The 23,601-nt window shown below is 37.0% G+C and overlaps 3 protein-coding genes and 1 long non-coding RNA gene across 4 annotated transcripts; 2 read left to right on the top strand and 2 right to left on the bottom strand.

Annotated features, from left to right (window-relative positions):
* Nucleotides 1-2,922: 2,922 nt before the first annotated feature.
* LOC132032685 (uncharacterized) lies at nt 2,923-5,048 on the top strand. Its single transcript, XM_059422363.1, has 2 exons — nt 2,923-3,506; nt 3,633-5,048. The coding sequence occupies exon 2, from the start codon at nt 3,639-3,641 to the stop codon at nt 4,719-4,721; it is 1,083 nt and encodes a 360-aa protein (XP_059278346.1). The 5' UTR covers nt 2,923-3,506; nt 3,633-3,638; the 3' UTR covers nt 4,722-5,048.
* A 6,663-nt stretch (nt 5,049-11,711) lies between these two features.
* On the top strand, nt 11,712-12,170 carry LOC132034684 (uncharacterized). Its single transcript, XM_059425059.1, has one exon. The coding sequence runs from the start codon at nt 11,712-11,714 to the stop codon at nt 12,168-12,170; it is 459 nt and encodes a 152-aa protein (XP_059281042.1).
* Nucleotides 12,171-17,100: 4,930 nt separating this feature from the next.
* LOC132032686 (probable WRKY transcription factor 4) lies at nt 17,101-22,960 on the bottom strand. The gene is made up of 4 exons (XM_059422364.1): nt 22,602-22,960; nt 18,073-18,728; nt 17,810-17,965; nt 17,101-17,361 (listed from the first exon to the last, which is right to left on the bottom strand). Exons 1-4 carry the CDS (start codon nt 22,935-22,937, stop codon nt 17,121-17,123), a joined length of 1,389 nt encoding a protein of 462 aa, XP_059278347.1. The 5' UTR covers nt 22,938-22,960; the 3' UTR covers nt 17,101-17,120.
* Nucleotides 19,462-19,855, bottom strand: LOC132032687 (uncharacterized). The gene is made up of 2 exons (XR_009408579.1): nt 19,756-19,855; nt 19,462-19,698 (listed from the first exon to the last, which is right to left on the bottom strand). It is a non-coding gene; the product is annotated as an uncharacterized LOC132032687 (long non-coding RNA).
* Nucleotides 22,961-23,601: the final 641 nt, after the last annotated feature.

A 23,601-nucleotide genomic window follows, 5' to 3' on the forward strand; every position in this document is an offset into this window, starting at 1 on the left:
TTGATTTTGAAACGACTAAACATTAAATCTTTTGTAATTTTATGTTATATCTTAAATAGCGGTCCTCCAATCGACTACTTTTGCACTTGACCTCTTGTAAAATTTTCACGGGGCGCCCTATTTTGGTCGCCCATTTTAGTAGTACCTGCTTCAATTTTTTTTGTTGCACGAATATCTATTTATTAGATAACTTTGACAGTAGTGATTGCTTCTTCTTGCTCGGAGTCATATTCCTCATTTCAGTCCATTTGAACATGTAGTTCAGTCATGTATGTATGACTGAAGGCATATTTGAAAAACTTAAAGGGCGTAAAATGAGTTTGTTAGATTTGTTGTGTTTTTGACAACCGGATGATTGAGGTTTGTTCTTTATGATATATGGAACTTATGTTTCAAATTTAAGCTTATTTAGAGTAGATTTGAGTGTTGAATTGTGTGTTGGATTTTCGAAGAACAAATTATTACTTGTGTTTAGACGCACATGTATGGAATTTTAGCTCATTTTTACATTCAGTCATACATGACTGTGATACAAACACATATGAAAAAATTATTTTGACAAAAAAGATTCAGACACACATGACTAAAATTTTAGTTTATTTTTACATGTACTTCAGTCACGTACTACTAAAGTTCTTGCATACATGAAACATTCAGACATACATGGCTGATAATTTAACTAATTTTTACACGGCACCTCATAAAAAATGTCTGAATGTCTCGTCAAGCCATACCAAACATCAGGAGAAAACGTCTGAGGTTTGGCCTTCACAAGGCCACACTTGCATACACGAATGAGACTGTCCCAAAGTGGATAAACTTACAAAAAAGTGACAAAACGGACACAAGTTAAATGGCGACCCAAAAGCGGATATTTGTGCACTTCGCGTCCAATCTCCTATACACCATACGGTCCATACCATATTAGTTTTAGTTGTGTGATAAATTGCCTTAAAAATATGAATTAATTACTTATAATTAAGTAAATAAACCATACTTTATAAAGAACATATATCATGGGTGTATTAATTTGGAACATAGACCAGAACAAATAAATACTTTTCCATAACAAATAAATACTTTTCATACTCCCCCTCCCTTCATCACTCGCAATCTCTTAAAAAATCCCTTTCCTTACAGTTTGTTTGGATGGTTGTTACGTTCTCCCTCTGTCCCAAAAAGATTGACATTTTTTACTTTTCGAGAGTCAAACTTCTTAATTTTGATTGTATGTTTGAATATAGTATCTATAATTTTTTCGAAATAAAATTTATATATTTGAAAACTATATAAAAAGTACTATAAGTCACCATAATTAATAATTTAAAATATTTAAAAGACATATGAAAAAATTACCGTCAAAGAACAACTCGTTTGACTCTCGAAAAACGAAAAGTGTCAATCTTTTTGACACGGAGGGAGTATTATTTCAGACTAAATGGCCAAATGAGCCCCCAATGTTTGACCGAAACCCTAACTACACATTATACCTTTGCGGGGGTCCTATTATCCCCTAAATAATTTTAAAATAGAATTATTTTTTGCCGATGCGCTGATGTGATAAAGAGAGTGTATTTTAAATAACTTTAATCTTTTTGTCTTAATATGTAATTACTCCTAATAGTATGAGATATTTTTATTTTGTGACAAAAGATTTGTTTTGGTCTCCCTTCTCACCTTTTAACTTCTTTTTTCTGTTCTTCTCCATTACTGTGTCATCCAAACACCCCCACGTGCAAAACAGTGTAAACAACCCAAGAATATCAACATAGCAGCATTAGCACAAAAATAGTAGAACGACACCCAAAATAAAACCAAAACCGAATAACATCTAAACATAGTTCACCGGAGCGATTCAGACATCACTGGAAAATCTAAGAAGAAAGCCACCAATGGCCTTGGGAAAGAGATGAGAGAAAGGAAATAAAATCCAGAATAAGAGGAAAGAAAAATAGTTTAAGGGATAAAATGAAAAAAAGAGAAGTATTTGAATAAAAAATAGTACTTTTTAAAAGAGAAATATACATGTGGCGGTGCGTGTATATCACTGCATAACTTATATTTGGGTGTGGCTTTTTAGAGGGGTGTATATTTTTGTTCGAGATAATTTAGGAGGTAAATAAATCTATTTTAAAATTATTTAGGGGGAAATAGAAACCCTACAAAGGTATGATGTGTACTTAAGATTTCGGTCAAATGTTGGGGGCTCATTTGACTATTTTCTCTATTATTTTATAATGTATCGTATTGTGCTGTATTGTTTTGAAAAAAAACAACGTTCAGATTGTATTGGTTTCCGTCATTACATAATGTAAGATATCAATAATTTGAAGGATAAATCTATAAGAAAAGTAAGATACAGTGTATAGCTCTATAAAAAGTTATGATAAAGAATAAAATATGATTATTAGATACTCCCTCCGGATCAGAAAAAGTGTCCACTTAGCCATTTGCACACCTATTAAAAAAACAGTAACCCCTAGACAAAAATAGGTAATTTGACTAAATTATCTCTAATTAAATAGGTATTGAAATTTGATCATATAACATTTAAAAGGGAAAATTTAGAAAAATAAGATTAATTTTTTCTTGATTTGATAGGTGAACACTTTATTTGACCCAAGAAAAAAGGACTAAATAGACGCTGTTTTTTATTCGGAGGGAGTAATAAATAATGACAAAGTGAGAGAAAAAAAAATAATGACACGATAACACCAAATTAGTCGTTATATAAAATAGAACTTTTCATCATTATATAAAGATAGATTTAACATACGTACAATAAAATTAAAATAACAATCGAAACAAACATTGTATTTAAACTAACAACACGATAATATAACAAAGCATGTAACAACCATCCAAACAAGCTGTTAATCAAACTCTTAATCATATAATACAGTATGTAACAACCATCCAAACAAGCTGTTAATCAAACTCCTAATCATATCCTTGTTTGGCACTTCCACACTTACCACTCTCACTTCCCAATTTTCTTTCGAATCATTATGACACCTTTCTTCATTCCCCAATCACCTGATCTTTCCATTTCTTCACTGCTTTTTTCTTTCTCCATTGTATGCTCATTTCTCTGATCCAGATCAGTTCTTTATATATAATTTCACCTTCTTTTTTCTCTCTGTCTCTAGTTTTGCATGCACCCTTTTGTTTTACAAAGCTATATTTCAAGTTTCAAGGTTTGCAAACACCCTTTTATGCAGATCTGGGCAGCATTTTCTTGAGCTGAAAATTCAAATAAACCAAGATTCAAAGGGCTAGATCCAAGTTTGGTAATAAAGATCCCTTTTTTTTTTTTTTTACCCTTTTATTATACTGTTGATTAAAGGGACATGTAATTGTTATATTACAACAAGCAGCTTTTGTTTTTTTACTTTTCTTGAATTGCTGTGGAGTTTGTTTTTGTAAAAGAACAATTGGGGTTGGTTAAAGATTGCTTCTTTGGAATTATTGTGGAATTTATTTGTGTAAAGAACAATTGGTTGTTGGTTAAAGATTGCTTCTTTGGAATTGTTGTGGAATTTATTGTTGTAAAGACCAATTGGGGTTGGTTAAAGATTGCTTCTTTGGAATTGTTGTGGAATTTACTTTTGTAAAGAACAACTGTTGTTGAGTGAAAGATGGAAATTTCAAGTGGATTGAGTCCAAGAGTGAACTCAGTTACATCAGTTGAAGGTAAAAAAGATGAACCAAATCATCAAAATTTTGAATTGGAATCAATCGATACGGTTACACAAACGGATCACCAGTTTCTTACTTTGAATGCATTGGAGATTTTAAGGGAAACTGTGAGAATTTTAAGGTATAATTCAATAGGTTTCATGGCAATTGCTGCATTGCTAATTTGTCCTGTATCTGCTGTTGTTTTATCTAATGTATTAGTCTATCAACCGTTTGTTTTGAGATTGAGCATAAGGTTATTACTTGTAGCCAAAACAAGTGGACTTCCACTTAAGCCATTTATCAAACAGTCTTGTCATAAGTTCTCCGAAGTCGTGATTTCAGCTATAATGTGCTTCCCTATGTACGTGACTTTATCGCTGTTGTCGAAAGCTGCGATAGTTTATTCGGTTGATTGCACTTACTCGAGGAAAAAGTTTGATTATCACAAGTTTTACGTGATTATGACCAAGATTTGGAAACGGGTCGCTGTGACTTACTTATGGGTTTGTGTGGTGATTGCCGGTTGCCTCACGTTGTTTATCGTACTTCTTGTTTCCGTGAGCAGTGTTTTCTCGATCATGGGGTTCCCTCCAGACTTGATTTTGTACCCCGCGATGGTAGTAGGGATAATTTTCTCGATAATTTTAGCGAATGCTATTATTATATGCAACATCGCGATTGTGATATCAGTTTTAGAGGATGACTCGGGCCCGCAGGCGTTGCTTAAGTCGAGTTCGCTTATCAAGGGGCAGACGCAAGTTGGACTTCTGATATTTCTTGGTTCAACTATTGGAATGGCAATCGTGCAGGGTTTATTTGAGCATAGAGTGAAGACAATAAGTTATGGAGATGGATCTTCAAGATTATGGGAAGGGCCGCTTTTGGTGTTATTGTATTCGTTCGTGATACTTATCGACTCCATGATGAGCACGGTTTTCTACTTCAGCTGTAAATCGTATAGAATGGAAACCTCAAGTGAAGAAAGTCAACCTGTGCTAGAAGCCTTGACAATTTCTTCCGCATTAGCAGAAGTCCAATAACATGTTTGAAACTTAAATTTAAGGCTCTGGAAGTTATTTTGACGAGGAGGAATTACGACGTGAAGTCTGGATTCGCATTCAATTTGTGCATCTCTTGAAGAGAAAAAAAGGGATGAGTTGAATTCCTCTTGGAGAAAGTTATCAGATGCTGGAGGCGGATAAGTTATGTTGTCTGCTAACATACTACCAAAAGAAAATCATTTGAAAGATGGTAATTTTGGATTTTTGCACAGTAATAAACTGTTGAAAAGCTCAGCTGAGATTTGAAAATTTTAAACAATGTACTTTTTCATTCACAATTTATAAAGATATCTTGAAATTTTCTTTCATGGGTCTCTTATCTGTCTCCGTTTGCATGTTATGCCGTGAGTGAAAATTAATACAGCTATTGGTGGCTAGATTTTTATAGTTATTTTAAGCTTTCAAAATCTTTTGTTTTCTAAAAAGAAGGATTTTGAAAGCTTAAAATAACTAAAAAATTAAATATGGTGCAGTTTTCTAATAGGAATGTCGTGAGACCTTCCTAAAGCTCCATAACTTATGTTTTGCAGAATAGCTTTCATAAATGTTCTTTGGTTAGAAAATGTCTCTTAATAATTAGTTACCTGAAAAATAGTGCCACTTTCTTCTCTTTTCTATATTGTTCTGTGTGTGTGGTGGTAGGGGGGGGGGGGGGGGGGGTTGTGCTTCAGTTGAAGTTTTCCCCGAATGTAATTATCAGTCTCGTGAAACTGTTTTTATGCATTTCTTCCTCTGTGTCATTACTTTTTGTTTACTTACAAACAAATGGTCACTTTTTGTCTTTAGGCACACTATTCTTAAGGCAAATAGAGTGTGCCAGTAGGAAATCAATTGAAAATTGGTACTGATTGACAAGGACGTCTTATAACTTGAGAACTGGCAAGGTGTTACTTAAGAAATGACAAATTAGCCAGGGATACTAAGATGTGAAAAAAGAACTCAGCATTCCTCTGTATTATCAATTGATCCATCAGGTATCAGCTATTTTGAGTGTCAAAAACACACAAATGCCTCATTATCAATTGATGGCAACACTGTATTTCCGAACCGGCCTAAATGAATTTCCAGAAACATCTAAACATGCTCCTTATAGTTGTTCTGACAGGTAGCACAGTGGTCTCTGCATTTGTTTGGTAAACCTGCTGAGGTTAGACATAAATTAGTTATAAGTTGTTGGCACTTCCTTTCAGATCGAAGTTGCAAAGTTGAATATCATTTAGTGTAGTTTGAATATGTGCTGTAGTGTAAGGTGCAGAAACTATTAAGGATCATTCATAATTGCTTACTCTCATTGCTAACTGAGGACTCTGTTTCTTGCAACTGCAAATTCTTCCCGTGGCTGGAACATTCCAAACTTGATGGTCCCTTCGTAATGTTTGGTTTTCACGCTTTGTATGCTTACAGATTCAGTGTTCCGAAAATTTGGTCACCTTCACTTGCTGATGATATTTTATCATGTCATGCTTGGATTCCTTGAGCTTTTCCATTGTCATCTCTCATCCGGAAGCTGAAGTCCCCATCTAAACTAAAAGCTATGAAATGAATTATTTCTTGGTAGGTTGAGTGCTAATAGTCTTTTACAGTCATGTAGATGTTACAATGCTTATTCTCCAGGTTCACACCACACATCTAATTATAGTTCCTTTCTATATTAAACTTTTCAACCATTCCCCTCCCCCAATCCCCTATGTAATAAAAAAAAAACTTTTCAACCAGACTGGTATCATACAATCCCTTGTTTATAATTGGAGATAAGTCTTCTCCTAAGTGGAAAACTTATTTGCCATCGTCTTTTGGGGATTTGAGTGGTAATTGTTGACAAGTGTTGGTGCTTTGGGTGCAAATGAGCAGTTGCAGTATCACAAGAGCATTATCCGCCTTTGGGATCTGTGTAAGGGCAGCCCGGTGCACCAAGCTTCCGCTATGCGCGGGGTTCGGGGAAGGGCTGGACCACAAGGGTCTATTGTACGCAGCCTTACCTTGCATTTCTGCAAGAGGCTGTTTCCACGGCTCGAACCCGTGACCTCTTGGTCACATGGCAGCAACTTTACCAGTTACGCCAAGGCTCCCCTTCTCCTTTGGGATCTGTATCTCTAGTGGTTATTTTTCGATTGCTCTGTATCTGTAGTGGTTATTCTTGCATTTATTTGGTGGAAAGCAGATGAATAGTCTATCATGAAGTGTTCTGCTCCAATGCTCTTTTCTTTTCGGACCTCTAAATGTACAGCCTGTGGCAATGTCAATTTGGAATTACAAAAGTTTGTGGGAGAATTGTAGGTATTGTTTCTAGGTGTAGCACACTGATATAGAGAAGTGAATTTGACAGTGGTTCAATCTAGATGCAGTAAACACTTTTGCTGTATTTTTCATGACGCTTTGAGGCTTGAGCTGTCTCAAGAATTTGTGTATAGTATATTGCATCATTCAGTCCAATGCTGTAGTATCGAGTTACTTTATTTGCTTGTGTCAAAGCCATAGGCATATCATTTTGATGATTCGATTGCAGTATCCTGATTGCATATGATAGTTTTGATGATTCCTTTGGTATCCATATCACATATGATAGTTTTGATGTTCTTTTCCTTTTGAGAGTACACATATCGCATATGATAGTTTGGATGTTCTTTTCCTTTTGAGAGTACATTATATCACAAAAACCATCACATGCAAGTTATGTCTGGATGCACTAGCTCAATTCAGTATGGAACAAATCCACTTAGCATATTTATTTATTTTCTTGTTCTTTTAGGACCAATTTTTGGAAAAGCTCAAATGAGGGAGCTAAAAGAAGATGATATATTGTATTATCAGAAGTTGGTATATGTCTGGGGTCTCTTTTGTAAATTTGGTAAGTTGCAATAGTTTTGTTCATGCAGGGAAGACAACTGCATAACCTTGACTGATATTTTTTTGAAATATTACAAATCAAAGTTCTAGAAAACTTAGAATAGCAAAACCATATTCTGGGTCATATAACACAAACATCTGGTAACCAGCGATGATGAAAAAATCATCAGGTGCTGCATTGAGTGGAGAGAATGGTATGTTCTTTATCAAGTGAATATTTACAGCACTTGTCTCACCCAAAATACAAAAAATTGAACTCAATATCCATTGGGATAGGCCAGGTTGAAGATGGTATCATTAGTATACTGACTCTTATCATCATGGTCAGCACCAAAACGAAGGCTACTCCACTTCATTGACCTTTGCACAATCCTTTTAGGTACTTGATAACACTATCTTACTCACCAGATGCTTCATATCCATCACTAGTGGACCTGGGGGGTTTTCTTCTGAAGAGTCATGCTAGAAGGATTTTCATGATATTCGGAAAGATTTATGTTCATTCGCTCTACGAGCAGAGCAGTATACCGAATATGGACCGATTAACACACGGTCCCCGCCTACTGCTCATCTCTCTTCCTCGCATTCCATTCATGACTGGCCGCTCAGTGCTGCTATTGGTGAGTTTTAAGGAGTCTTGGTCGTAGGCGGCCTCCTCACTTGGACAATGCTCTAAACACAAAAGTGCAATTCCGCCCCCTGCACTGGATTAGCTTTTCTAACTCTCTTTAAAAGAGACTCCTTTCAAATTCACTTGCCCTAAAACCTACTTTTTAGTGATATTGCTTCTGTTGTATTTTGGTCGGTTGGCTGAAGCGGTAGTTTTGTTCTCCGTTTTCTCGAGCTTGCTCGTGTTACCTAGCTTTTTCAGCTATGGTGATACATTCAGAATGGGTGAACATCACGGGTGTCTAAATGCTCTCTGAAGCAACAACACCACCTGAGGAAGAAACTCGGCTTGTCCTGAAATCACCCCATACTTCAACTTCAAGAGGAGCCAAACTTGTTCGCATCTCAGGAACATGGAATTTTACTGCTTTCGAACTATAGCACTGGGAATTCTAGTCAAGGATTCAAAGGGTAGCTCTGGGGGAAGATTAATGTGCTTACTTGTTCTCTTTCAACTGTTATCAAGCTTTGAAACCATATGACGCCCACTACTTCTTAAATTGCTAGTTGTTTCAAAGAGCAAAGGTTCTTGGCCTTCTCACAACTGGCTGGATAATTTTTGAACTCTTCCTTGCTTCAGCAGCAGCCTTTGACATATTCTCTGCATTCAGTCGTGCTAATCTACATTGGCTGATCTTCACAGCAACAGGGTTCTTTTTCTTGATTGGTTCATCCAAATTGTATTTATACCTACTGAACTGACTGATACACTGTACTACATCAAACTACAGGGAATCTTTGTTGACAATTCTCAAGGTTCCATGTCTTAGACAACCTTGGACTAGAGTTAAATCTATCCAGCTCAAACATTCGACATATTTGTTTTTTGAATGTCAGCTTTAAAGAATTCCTATTTTAGAAGCAGGAAAAAAGCATTGGCCAAACTGTCATTTTTTAAAAAAAATTTTTTGAGAAGGTAACATCACTGGCCAAACTGTCATTCTGAAGCTAGAACCAGGGATGTAGGAGGAACACTAAAAAACTGAGAAGCTTCATTGAAACATGAATTGTCAATTAGTGACAAACTCAATCAAGAGCTTGCTAACAACACAACCAACACTACCTTTTATAGTCGCCACTCTCTATCATTTTGCATTGTCATTGATGTCTTGTTATATCCGGACAATCTGCCAGATTGTTCCTTATTGACCTGCCTTGTGATTCTCGTTATAGAATGTATCAAAAGAAATAGAATCTAATAGTCTCTCATTTCTGTCTTTTATTTCATATTTGATTTCTCCATTCCGGATTTCTCCAGTCCATCCCGTGTGCCTTTCTAGAACCAAATTCCAATTGAAATGAAATCTTTAGGATACATAATACAATTTAAGAAGAATCTATGAGAAGACATCACTTGAGAGATCAAGAATTCTCACTATTTCTTAAATTCATGAAAATTTAATCAGTGGAATCCTTCATTAACATTTTTTTCCACCAAGAACGTTTTCTAAAACTTGTTGACCCCGATTACTTCCATCAAGTTCATCAAGGACAGAAGAAGCTATAATCTCACTATATCACATAAAAACTGACCTTTACAAAAAAGTATGTGAGAAGAAAAGCTGAGCAAGTTGCAGAAATCAGAATCAATTATAGTCCTGAGGATAGTCAATTAAATGAAAAATCTACCAAAATGAAATGTTCAATCTTTGTAGCGTCTCTATATCTGAGCTTGTTTTGGTCCAGAAGACAAAAAAGTATTTGCTGATTTGCAAAGATTAAAAGAATCACCACCCTTAAAGGGGAAGTTCTCGTGATGAGGTGTAAGATGGAAACCAATTACCAAAATCGTTCACTCTACAACTTTGGTAATTGTTCACTCTACAACATACTCTTATCTTTGTTGAAAAAGTAAAAGACAATAGCAGTTGCTAAGTTATTTTCCAATACAATATATTTCAAAGTCTGGAGAGTGTGGAAACTATAACTTGCACCCATTTCAGGAGCCTGTGATGCTTCCCGTGTGTTAGATTGCTATCAATGTCACTTGAAGCTTCATAATAGATATTACTCCGACGTCGCATTTTACATGACGGTGTTTGATTGAGCATGGAGTTTAAGAAATTAAAGAAAATTTTGACGTGTAAGCCAAAATATATGTGAAGTACCAAAAGTATCCTTTTAAATGAGTGGTGATGAGAGTTTCACATGTCTTTTCATTCTCTCCCGTTATAAACAAAATGAACTTTTATATCAAATGAGCCCCAACAAGTCTTGTCACTGAGGGTAAAATGCTAACCTTAGCTAACATTCAAATACTTGTCCTACATTCATGAAAGTACTCCTGATAGGTTAAAGACCACGTGTTTATATCTATGGATCTTCCATCTTGTAAATAAGTCATATGTTGTCTAGGCAAAATTTTGAATATGATAACTTTATTTTCGAGTCTAGTAGTTACTTTATTGCCTACTTGATTTCACGTGTTTGTGAAATATATACACAAATCATTTTGGGATTGTAACTAGAACCACCCTTTTTTGGATCAACCTCACATCAATAACCCTACCCCTACCACCTATAGATAATTTTAGACAAATTTCTTTTGAAGTAAATAATACCAAGTATAGCTCATTACAACCTAACTTCTAGGGCATACAACAATGCTACAACTACATAGTTCACAAAATGAGAAATGCGTCATTCTTTTAGGGACATAATAAAAAGGTGAGTCTCATAAAATAGGACAAAGGAGTACCAAATTTGAGCTTTTGACTTCCAGCAACTCAAATCATGTCATTGTAAATAGTGAGATGACCATATAGATGAAGATTGTACTAGTATACTTTGTCCAAGAACTTCATGCACAATTGGTCAAACTCAGATAAAAAGGCCAAGCCAAATAAGATGTTAGAATTCCAACTCCAAAAGTGGTGGAGCTGCACCAGCAGGACATACTAAAATCACAGGAAACTCTGCCAGAACATTATTACGATATCTTTGAAAAATAGCAAGATAAATAAGAAAAAGAGCTGAGCTTGACATCAAACACCGTCTGTGTTGATCAGCCATCCACCATCACTATGCAGGCATAAACAGCTAAAACATGTTCTACAAGAGCATTTACAGAAAGAATACAAATAAATACAATATGTTATGAAATTATGAATGTCCATTTCTCAAATATAATGCTCCTTCCACCATGTTAATGGTTCTTCCTTTTTCTTCCACCATGTTAATGGCTCTCCCATTTACTTCCACCATTTCATATATTAAATACATATGTATCACTATAAATAGAGGCATAAATTTTCATATGAAATGGACTTGTAATACATTGTGGAAGAACAATAAAATCTCTCCTCTTTGTCACTCTATTTTCTATGGTTTTCATCCCTTAATATTGTGACTCTTTTAACTTCATTTTATAACACGTTATCAGCACGAGACTCTGCCGTTCCGAGCAAATACTTTAAAGCCTCGAAGGTATTGATTTTCTATTTTTCTTTACTAATGGCAAATCTTACCAAACGTGAATTTGTAGCTTTAGATATATCCGGCAATACCTATATGTCTTGGATTCTTGACGCCGAAATTCACCTTAATGCGATGGGTCTGGCAGACACCATCAAAGATAAAAATGAGGCATCAAACCAAGACCGTGCCAAGGCAATGATATTCCTTCGCCATCACCTTGATGAGGACTTGAAAATGGAATATCTCAACGTTAAAGATCCTCTTACTCTGTGGAATAATTTAAAAGATAGATATGACCACCTGAAGATGGTCATACTTCCACAAGCACGTTTTGATTGGCTCCATTTAAGGCTACAAGATTTTAAATCTATTAAAGCATATAATTCTGCCATGTTTAAAATTATTTCTCGGTTGAAATTATGCGGTGAAAATATCCTTGATCATGATATGCTTCAGAAAAACATTTTCCACTTTCTCGCCTCGAGTATGCTCTAGCCCGACGACGATTTATGAAATGAAGTTCAAGAAATATTCGATCTAATCGCACATCTTCTAGTGGCTGAACAAGATAATGAATTATTAATGAAAAATCATGAAAAGCGAGCCATTCCAGTGCCCCATTCCACGGAAGTGAATGAGGCAAATTTTCGCCATTCTAGGCGTGGAAGAGAGTCGTGGCCCCGGTCGTGGTCATGGCGGGGGTGGTCAAGAAGAAATTTTAATCAAGATTCTCGTCTTGCACCAAATAATACCCTTCACCACCAGCAAGGTAAAAGGAAGGATGAAAAGTATGAAAGCTCGGGCAAAGAAAAATTCGAGAAAATAAATGCTTCGATGTGGAGGAAAGGGGCACTGTCACGTACTTGTCGTACGCCAAAGCACCTAATTATCTTGTATCAGCTTCTCTCAAAAGAGCGCAGAAAAAGATGCCGAAACAAATTTTATTTACGAAGATAATGTTGAGCCCGTACATCTAGATGTGGCAGATTTCTTTGAACTCCCTGAAGAAAAAATAGATCATTTGATCGGTGATGGATCTGTAAAAACTTAGATATTTCATACGTGTCGTTTGCATGTGCTTATGTTTCCATGAAGTGTGTGTAACGCTTTGTTTAAATAGTAATATATGTAATAAAATGTGTGTAATGCTTTACCTAATCATAATATCTACTTCGATATTCACTTTATCTAATATTTCATTTTGAAGAATCTATGGAAATCCCTCAATTTTATTTGGATCAATGACCAATCATGAAGATATTTGTGTGATTGATAGTGGAACAACACATACCATATTCAAAGATGAGAAATACTTTTCTCAACTTGCGTGAAAAAAAGGGGAAATATTAATACGATTTAAAATTGAGCAAATTGATTGAAGGCTCTCGGAAGAGCTACTATATTTCGACTAAGGGGACGAAACTTGTTATAGAGGATGCATTATTCTCTTCTAAATCCCAAAAGAAACTTGTTAAGTTTCAAAGATATCATCCGTAATGGATATCATATTAACACGAAATAAATGATGAATATCTTGCCATTACAAAGAATGTCTCCGGCCGGAAAATATGTTTTGGAGAAATTGTCAACTTTGTCTTACGGTACATGTATTATGCAAAAATTAGTACAATTGAAGCACACTCGATCGTAAACCAGAAGTTTAATGATTCAAGTACTTTTTTGCTTTGGCATGACCGAATAGGTCACCCTGGATCAATAATGATGAGACGAATTATTGAAAATTCAAATGGGCATCAACTTAAGAACACGAAGATTCTTGAAAGTGGTGAATTTTCATGTCTTTGCTTGTTATCGGGGTAAATTGATAGCTAAGTCATCACCGATGAAAGTTGACGTTGAATCTCCTGCTTTTCTAGAGCGTATACATGGGGATATATGTGGACCTATTCACCCATCTTGTGGGTCGTTCGGATATTTTATGGTTCTAATAGATCGTCTTGGGTGGTCATGTATGCCTCGTATCGTCTGCATGAACAGCGTTTACGAAGTTATTAGCACAAATAATAAAGACACGATTCCCGCATTATCCTATTAAGGCTATACGTGCTTGATAATCTTTGGAGAATTTACATCCCAGACTTTTGATGATTATTGTTTATCGGTTGGGATAAAAAGTTGAACATCCGTAGCTATTCATTACCAAAAATGGCCTTCCGAGTCATTTATTAAGCGTTTGCAATTGATAGCAAGACCATTACTTATGAAAACACGGTTGCCTACCACTTGTTTGGGGTCATGCTATCTTACATACGGCAAAGATCCGCTTATTCGCCTCGGACAGAGTCATTATAATAAATACTCCCCATCATTAGTATTTGGTCATGAACCAAATATTGCTCATCTCCGAATCTTTGGTTGTCTTGTATGTGCCGATGCTTACCACCACCGCACTAAGATGGGCCCCAAAGAAGGTTAGGAATATATGTTGGGTTTGAATCACCTACTATTATTATTTACCTTGAACCATTAACGGGAGATTTATTCACTGCACGATTTGCGGTTGTCGATTTGATGAAACAAATTTCCCACAATTAGGGGGAGAGAAAAGAAGAAACCAAAAGAGAAATTGCGTGGAAAGTTTCATCACTATCTCATTTTGATCCACGTGCCCCTATGTGAGCGGGGAGATCCAAAAGATCATCCACTTGCGGAAAATAGCATAGCAAATGGAGCCAGTTTTGCGGTTTGAAAAAGAATAACTAAGTCGCATATCCTGGGAGAATGTGCCTATTCGAATTGACGTTCCAAAGGGACAATATACTAGTGTCATAGCCTCTGAATCTCATCCACGCACGAAGCGTGGTAGGCCATGGGCTCCAAGGATAAAAATCCTAGAAAAAGAAATACAAACAATGATCAGAATGACACTATGAAAGGATCTCATGAAGAGGTTCAAGATCTGATTAATCCTAATATTCCTGAAGAAATCAGCAAACCCGAGACTCCAGTGAGTAAAGAACTATCATTAAGTTTTACTGGTGATGAGGTCAATTTGAATCATTCGAAAATTGTGGTGAATAGTGTTTTTGCATATAATGTTGCACTAAATATTATGAAAGGCGATGAGGATCGGGAACCTCAATCCGTCGAAGAATGTCGACGAAGATATGATTGGCCAAAATGGAAAGAAGCAATTCAATCAGAATTGAATTCACTTGCTAAACGTGAGGTTTTTGGACCTGTAGTCCAAACGCCTAATGGTGTAAAACCAGTTGGCCACAAATGGGTCTTTGTACGGAAAAGAAATGAGAGAAATGAAATTGTACGATACAAAGCACGCCTTGTTGCACAAGGATTCTCTCAAAGACCGGCGTTGACTATGAAGAAACGTATTCACCGGTTATGGATGCTATAACATTTCGATACCTTATCGGTTTAGTCAGTATATGAAACCACTTGAAATACGTCGATGGATGTGGTTGCGGCTTATCTTTATGGCTCACTTGATAATGAAATTTATATGAAAATCCCCGAAGGATATAAAATGCCTGAAGCATTTGGTTTAAAGTCTCGGGAAATGTATTCAATCAGATTACAAAGATCATTATATGGTTTAAAACAATCAGGGCGCATGTGGTATAATCGCTTAAGTGAGTACTTGATAAATGAAGGATATACAAATGATGCCATTTGTCCATGTGTTTTTATTAAGAAAACAAAAATCGGGGTTCATTATACTTGCTTGTTTATGTTGATGACATAAATCTCGTTGGAACTTCGAAGAGCTCCAAAAGGCGATTGAATATTTGAAGGAAGAATTTGAGATGAAAGATCTCGGAAAGACAAAAACTACTGTCTTTGGTATCCAAATTGAACATTTCACAAAGGGATCTTTATCCATCAATGCATATATAGAGAAAGTTTTAAAACGGTTTTACATGGACAATGCGCATCCTTTAAGTACTCCAATGATTGTTCGCTCACTTGAAGTGAGTAAAGATCCGTTCCGACCTCGAAGAAAATGAAGAGCTTCTTGGTCACTGAAGTACCATATCTTAGTGCAATTGGTGCACTTATGTATCTTGCTAACGCTACAACTACGACATAGCGTTCTCATTAATTTGCTAGCAAGATATGAAGCTCTTCTCCCTCTGCGAAGACATTGGAACGGAGTTAAGCATATATTGCGATATTTGAAGGGAACTAGCGATATGGGTACATTTTTATACTAACAAAGGTAGTACGGATCTTGTTGGTTATGCGGATACGAGTTATTTATACGATCCGCATAAAGCTCGATCTCAAACGGGCTATCTGTTTACATGCGGAGAATCTTGCTATATCATGGCGATCATGGCAGTCCATTGTTGCTACTTACTTCGAATCATGCGAGATAATAGCTATTCATGAAGCAAGTAGAGAATGTGTGTGGTTGAGATCGGTGATACATTCCAATCGAGAGAAAGATGTGGCTTGAAATGTGATACAAAAATACCCACGATTATATGAAGATAATGCGTGCATAGCTCAATTAAAGGGAGGATTTATAAAAAGGAGATAGAACGAAGCACATTTCACCAAAGTTATTTTTCACATGATCTCGGAGAAGAATGGTGATATTGATGTACAACGATTCGTTCAAGTGACAATCCCGCAGATTTGTTCACCAAATCTTTGCCAACTTCAACTCTTGAAGATGATAATTAAGATTGGAATGCGAAGACTCCGACATCTGAATCTTGGTCTTAAATCGGGGGAGTGAAAATACGCGTTGTACTCTTTTTCCTTAATCAAGTTTTGTCCCATTGGGTTTCTTGGTAAGGTTTTTAATGAGGCAACTCTCAAAGCGTATTCTTGATATGTACCTATTTCCTTCATTGGAGGCTTTTTCCCACAGGGTTTTTTCCCAATAAGGTTTTTAACGATGCACGTCATCTATGGACATCAAGGGGTAGTGTTATGAAATTATGAATGTCCATTTCTCAAATATAATACTCCTTCCACCATGTTAATGGTTCTTCCTTTTCTTCCACCATGTTAATGGCTCTCCATTACTTCCACCATTTCATATATTAAATACATATGTATCACTATAAATAGAGGCATAAATTTTCATATGAAATGGACTTGTAATACATTGTGGAAGAACAATAAAATCTCTCTCTTTGTCACTATTTTCTATGGTTTTCATCCCTTAATATTGTGACTCTTTTAACTTCATTTTATAACACAATATAGCTACTCTATGCCCTTTTTGAGAAAATTTACAATCGATGTATATTCAATCCACTCCATATTCAACCCACTCCTTCCTCACCTATCATTTGTGACAACAAACTTCTATACCATTTTCCTTCTTATCACTCAAATGCAGGAAATAGAACCATCCTGAGATGAGTTCGGCAAAAGTTTATCAGCGGCTCCCTGCTCATTCCCTTGCAGGTTAGTAGCTCAATAATCATGTAACCTGTACAGTGCTATTGGTTACTGTTCATTGTTCAGAAATGCTGTTCTTCTAGTTGAATCCTGTTTATCAACTACAGGGTTGTGTGGCCTCAACTGTGACACAGAATTATTTGCAGTGTTGTGGCTACTGTTCCTAGCTGCAGGCACGTCATGATTATGTTTTCCCTCGTATGTTGTTATGACTGCTTTTGGATCACTTGGAGCCCTTTCCACTTGCTTCCTTACGTTACATCCCTGGCTGGTACATTTGTAATAGCTTCTGCAGAAAATAATATGGTGTACAGAATCTGTAAGCATAGCAAATAAAATAACCACTAAACAACTGGCTATACATTCACAGAAAGTCATCCAGATATCTGATTGGTTTGTTTGTCCTTGCGTGTAAATAATAAATGGTCCAACAGAACTGAAAACTCAAACCATGAGTTTCAAACAAAGAGTTCTAAATTGATCATTCCCAAAAACACCGTTCAAGTAGAAGAAAGTTTTTTCAAACTGTGGCAGTTAACCTACAACTTCAAGTGGGAGGGTGATTCAGGAAGGTAACTCTACACTCATAATGCTACATAACCAGATATATCCTATTTAGGGTTCAATAACAATAAACCCACCAAAACTAGCTTTAACACCAAAATTACATAGATGATCGCCTATTGTGGAGTAATTTGTTCACTGATGACAAAAGAAGTAGATGAAAGATATTCTACCTTGGATAAGGATTTCCTTTAACAACTTTCTGCCCATACTTCCGCCATCTATAACCATCATCCAAAAGATCAACTTCACTTGTTGTTTGAACAATGATTTTAGGTTCTGCAACTGTTAGAGAAGAAGCTGCCTCTGAAGTCAGTACTGCTATTGCCCTGCATAGTGCAGTTGTAGAAATGGAGAGAAGTAGCTATGAGAATAAAGAAGGTTAAAAAAAAAAAAAAATTAACTTCAAATATTATCCCAAGTTAGCGACAATTACCTCCGCTTTGTTTCACGCTCGTCATTTTGATCAGCTATAGTCTCAGCATCACCCACTTCCTCACCCTCACTAGATCCAGAGATTTGGTCGTGTGTAGCTTGGCTGGATTCTTGATCCTTCATTTTTATATGGGAAGGCACATTATCTGTGGAGTTGCTGAGTTCAGATGGGCCCTGAAAATTATAGGTTCCATTTGGATTTCCACTCTCTTTCGAGCGTTTATTAGGTTGAGGCAGCTGATGGTTGTGCTGGCCCTTGTAGATAATCTCAGTTACTTGACCATCAAGTGACCGCTCTACCTTCTTTTTGACTGGACAATTTGGATGTGTACACTTGTAATAACTACGAGGATATTCACTTCCCTTGACATGCTTTTGCCCATACTTTCGCCAGTTATAACCATCATCAGCAGGTTTATCAACAGCAAGAGAAGCAGGTTCTGATGCTTCTTTTATAACATTAGGATCTGATGCAGGAGGCAGCATCTGTTGGTTTGCTGTGGAATTTGAGGTTAGGGACTGAAACTGTGAAAAAGACGGTGCAGGTGCTGTTGATGAAGATGGATAGTCAGGTTGAATATGCAATTGAGACTGAGGTAGTGCAGCCTGAGCTGTAACTTGAGCGAGGGCTTGCTGATGTGACATTCCAAAAGGGCCCTTTTGTGGTCCAAAAACGATATGAAAATAACTTTGTAAAGGCAAATAAAATTTAAACTAATAGCATCATCATTGTACATGTTGCAACAGTCCATTTAAAGAGCGGTGTTTTCTGTCAGTGATTTAGCCATAATTCTGGTCATGTGACTGTAAGCTAAAGATTGTACTCAAGTTTGTGACAATGTGATATTGAGATATTGTATCTTCTGACAAAACATCTCTTGAGACTAAATTACTTCATTAGTTGGAACGAATGTGTCAAGAGGAGTAGTTATCTTCTTTCTCTCCTCTATTCTCGACAACCAACCCCCTTTTTTTCCTTCTTGAAGGAAGGCCTAAAGGGTCCTTTGTGCCGAGGGTCTACCGGAAACAGTCTCTCTACCTCCCAGGGAGGGGTAAGGTCTGCATACATCTACCCTCCCCAGACCCCACTTCGTGGGATTTCGTTGGGTATGTTTTTGTTGTAGTAAGGAAGGCCTAAAGGGAATTATAATTGTGTTCTCTTGTTTGGAAGAATAATTCTCCCCAGATGAAATAGAATAATTTCTCTTAAACCATAGCTCCAACCTTAGCAGGGACATAAGAATATGCTTTGACAACTGGTGAATTTCCAGGCTGATATTTGCTTGTAAGATGTGGAGTGGGAAAGTAGTGAAGATCTTAAATTATCTGAATTACCCTAGCATGCAACAAAGGATTGGCAATGCATCCAACTGTTTAAAGGTAACAGAACAAAAGAAAAATGGCAGGCTGACATTGCAAATGTAAATACATAAGTCTGGACTGTAAGGTCAGCACAGACATGGTTTTCAACATAGACATGTGCTTTCCAGATTGCAAAAACAAGAAAATGTCCAAATACAGTTCCTTACCCTCTCTAAAAGTACTGGAAATTAAACTTCTCCCATACTTTACTATATTCAGGCAAATAAAACCAGTAAATCCAGATGTGAACTTTTTCCCCCTCTACCTTTTTTTCTTTTCTTCTCTCTCGTGCGGAAGTCCGGTGAACTTTTTCCCCCTCTACCTTTTTTTCTTTTCTTCTCTCTCATGCTGAAGTCCACCCATGGAAGCTCTGAAGGACCCGCAATCCTCGACGAGGGATCAGAACAGTGCAGTCTGCCCACCTATGCATCCTCCAAAAAACACCCAAAGTGTTGTTTGCTGTGGTTCTCCGCTCAAAGCAAGCAAGCACTCCAAGCTCTAGAAAACCCATCATGCCAATGAACGACTCTTCTTTTAAGGGTAAACCGGCTATTCACTTCTCCAAGGAGATAATTCCAATAATCTGGCACTCGACTGACTGTCCATTTAGGCTTATAAAGAAGTTTCCGAAGGGGAAACCAAGCACCAAATCCATCTGTAAGAGCTTTGTCAGATTGTAAAGAAAGGAAATAGTGTATTAGGTGCCTCAAAATGAACCAATCCAGACCAACAAGGCCCTTACATCATTAAAGAGGAACATAAGCCAAGGGGGACAGGGCACTACTGGTGTTTCATAGAAGTCCTAACAGAATAAGAAGATCAAAGAGCACACTAAGAGATCAATGAAAGTTCTATACTGAGAGGGAAGCCAACCTCAAGTAGATTCCTACAAATACCAGGGGAAGTTACTTCATCCAAATTGAAAATCCCTGCATGAGTTTGGGCTATGTTTGTTTTGTAAATATAGAGGCCTTTTGCATCAACCTATTGGGAAAACAAATGGAGGGATCAAAAGCTTATACTCAGGAAAAGAAGAAAGTTAATTACACCACAAACTAGGTCATAGTAAAGAAGTGCGGGAAAAAGGAGACAGAAATCAGCAGAAGAGGATTCACAATTGGACCATGAACCTATCACCACATTTGGGCCTAGATCACTAAGAATGCACGAGGAACAAGAGCCAGATTAGGTGCAAGAGAACGTAAGGGATGTGGACATGGTGGGTCATTTATATCCCCGAAATGAAATTCAAGATTTAGAAGAAGGGGAGAACTTCTTAATGGATAGAAATTTCAAATACATGTTTCATCTTCTTCTCGCGATCTTGTCAAGGTCTTTGATGTAAACTGGAGGAGTTCGCCCTATATACGTAGTTCAGGTAATCAGCAATAGTTTTACATCTTTGATATATGATCAAAATGTAAAGGAGCCTGCTTGTCCACCCTTAGCTTGTATGCAGAATATTGAATGTCCACCTAATACCCCACATTTGGCATTTGACTACCAAAATGAACCTAAATAATATGAATGTTGAAATATTAGCATGAAGGATCTTCACATTGCTACCAGAGAAAGAGCATCAGCTTGTAGTTCCAAAATTGCAATCTACATTCAGCAATTTAACCCAAAACTGAAGCACTACTCTTTAGTAACAATGATTGAATCCCATCTCCTTTTGATCATTAAGAGTCTATCTGACTAAACTTCCAACATATGCTTATTTTGGAAAGTGCTGCCACCTTATCCAAAAAAAAAGTGTCTTTTGTCAAATGGAGCTTTAGAATAAGTAAAAGTGAACGGAGGAAGTTAACATTTTATTAATTAGTACTCTCCCTGTTTACTTGTCCACTATACTATAATTTTTCACTTTTTCTTGTCCACTTTAGCATATCAGAGAAAGACAAGCTTTTTTTTCTTGTTTTAGCCTTAACATTAATTACTCATTTCCAAATCATTTTTCAAGCCTGTTGAGACTATAGACCAATTTAATATACATATTATGGTAAAATATATACTTCATTTATACGGGTGTGCAAAGTCAAAAGTGAACAAAGTAAAAGTGAAGGGAGCAGGGGCGGATTTAAGTGGAGGCGAGGGTGTTCAACCGAACACCTCGGCAAAAAATTACAGTGTATATATATGATAGATTTTTTGTGTTTATGTACATATATTAACTTTTGAACACGTTGAGCATATGAAAAGGTTTGCTCAAGCGGTCCAGGGTGTTCAAAATTGTCTCCGTCCTAGGTTCGATTCCCATCAACAATATTATTTTTTATATTTAGCTTTTGTTGTTTTTTTCGAACCCTCGAGTGAAAATCCTGATCCGCCACTGGAAGGGAGGAGTACTTTTAAGTGGTGTGTCAAGTCAAACATGGACAAGTAAAAATGGACCTAAGTTTCAATCAAATCTATATCCAAAAGTTACTACATCCTCATTAAATCCAGTTAACTTGAAAATAAGCAGTAACAACAACAACAACAACAACCCAGTAAAATCCCATCAGGTGGGGTCTGAGAAGGGTAGAGTGTACGCAGACCTTATCTCTACTTTATGACGAGGTAGAGAGGTTGTTTCCGATAGACCGCCGTCTCAAGGAGAGATGAAAAAGCATCAACAATAACAACCCAGTAAAATTCCATCAGGTGGGGTCTGAGAAGGGTAGAGTGTACGCAGACCTTACCTCTACCTTATGATTAGGTAGAGAGGTTGTTTCCGATAGACCCCCGTCTCAAGGAGAGATGAAAAAGCATCAACAATAACAACCCAGTAAAATTTCATCAGGTGGATCTGGAGAAGGTAGAGTGTACGCACACCTTATCTCTACCTTATGACCAGGTAGAGAGCCTGTTTCCGATAGACCCCCGTCATGAAAAAGCATCAACAATAACAACCCAGTAAAATTTCATCAGGTGGATCTGGAGAAGGTAGAGTGTACGCACACCTTATCTCTACCTTATGACCAGGTAGAGAGCCTGTTTCCGATAGACCCCCGTCATGAAAAAGCATCAACAATAACAACCCAGTAAAATTCCATCAGGTGGGTCTGGGGAGGGTATAGTGTACGCAGACCTTACCTCTAGACCCCCGGGCATGAAAAAGCATCAACAGTAATAATAAGCAAGCAGTAATGAGCAGTAAAAAGGACCAAAAGAGCTGCAAAGTACCTGGCCAGGCGAGAACATTAACAAAGGCGAACCCAACAAACCGGCCGGTGTGCTAAACAACGGTGACTGACTAATCAGTAAACCGGACGGCCGGTTCAGCTTGGACCCAAAATCACCGGTTTCCTGTCGTAGACCGACCGGAGATGCCATAGCGCCGGCTAGTAGTTGCGAAAAGGAAGCATAATCGGACTCTGAATCGGAGAAGAAGTTGGAAACAAGTGTCATTGGTCCCGGGCTTGGGCCGGGCCCGCCCATAAAGAAATTGTGTATTGAAGCCCGTGGTGGTAGAGTAATTGTGGGCCGTACCCTTGATGATGATGATTGGTTCTCAGCCATTGATTTTGATTACTTTGACCCTTCACTTCTTATAGAAGAAAAAACAATCATTACATTTCTTGCTTGTATACTTGTTTCTTAGCTGTGTGTATGAACTTGGTTGATATTGGTGGGTTTATTTTTCTTCTTATGTTTCTTGTTGTAGTTATTGGGTTTCTCTCTTTAAATAGAAATGATATATATATAGAGAGAGAGAAAGCTGGTGAGAAAGAAAGAAAGGCTTTTAAAGAAACAAACATACACAAAATAAAAACAATTTTTTGCACGGATTGCCCTTCTTTTGGGGTGGTCTTTAAATTTTCTTTTTCATATTTGTGTTAACTTTAAGTTTTTGCCCGACTTGGATACACGAGGTTAGGTTCGAACCCTGGATTCAGAATAAAATAAAATAAAAAATTCGCAAGACGGGGGTGGGAGAGTGCATGCTTGGGATCCGTAGATACAATCCTTAAGGAAAAACCAAAGTTATGCGGAGGGAAGGCGACTTTGCCTTGAGACATTTTTTATTTTTTAACTTTTCAAGGCACACTTTTAGTTAAGGCATACTTTTGGTTATGCCTTAATTAAAAATATCACCATAAGGCATAGTTCCTTAAGGAAAAATTTTGCCCCATAAGGCAAAACTAAATTATGCCTTGAGGAAAAGTTATGCCCATAACTTTAG

The sequence above is a fragment of the Lycium ferocissimum genome, chromosome 10, assembly GCF_029784015.1.
Source record: "Lycium ferocissimum isolate CSIRO_LF1 chromosome 10, AGI_CSIRO_Lferr_CH_V1, whole genome shotgun sequence".
NCBI lineage: Eukaryota > Viridiplantae > Streptophyta > Magnoliopsida > Solanales > Solanaceae > Lycium > Lycium ferocissimum.

Excerpts from the sequence above, each read along its gene's own strand:
- LOC132032685 (XM_059422363.1), top strand. The coding sequence starts at position 3,639 with ATGGAAATTTCAAGTGGATTGAGTCCAAGAGTGAACTCAGTTACATCA.
- LOC132032686 (XM_059422364.1), bottom strand. The coding sequence starts at position 22,937 with ATGGCTGAGAACCAATCATCATCATCAAGGGTACGGCCCACAATTACT. Across the intron at positions 17,966-18,072 it reads GAGCGTGAAACAAAGCGGAG|GGCAATAGCAGTACTGACTT; the intron begins GTAATTGTCGCT and ends TGCACTATGCAG. Across the intron at positions 17,362-17,809 it reads AAAGGAAATCCTTATCCAAG|AAGCTATTACAAATGTACCA; the intron begins GTAGAATATCTT and ends TATTTTCTGCAG.
- LOC132034684 (XM_059425059.1), top strand. The coding sequence starts at position 11,712 with ATGGCAAATCTTACCAAACGTGAATTTGTAGCTTTAGATATATCCGGC.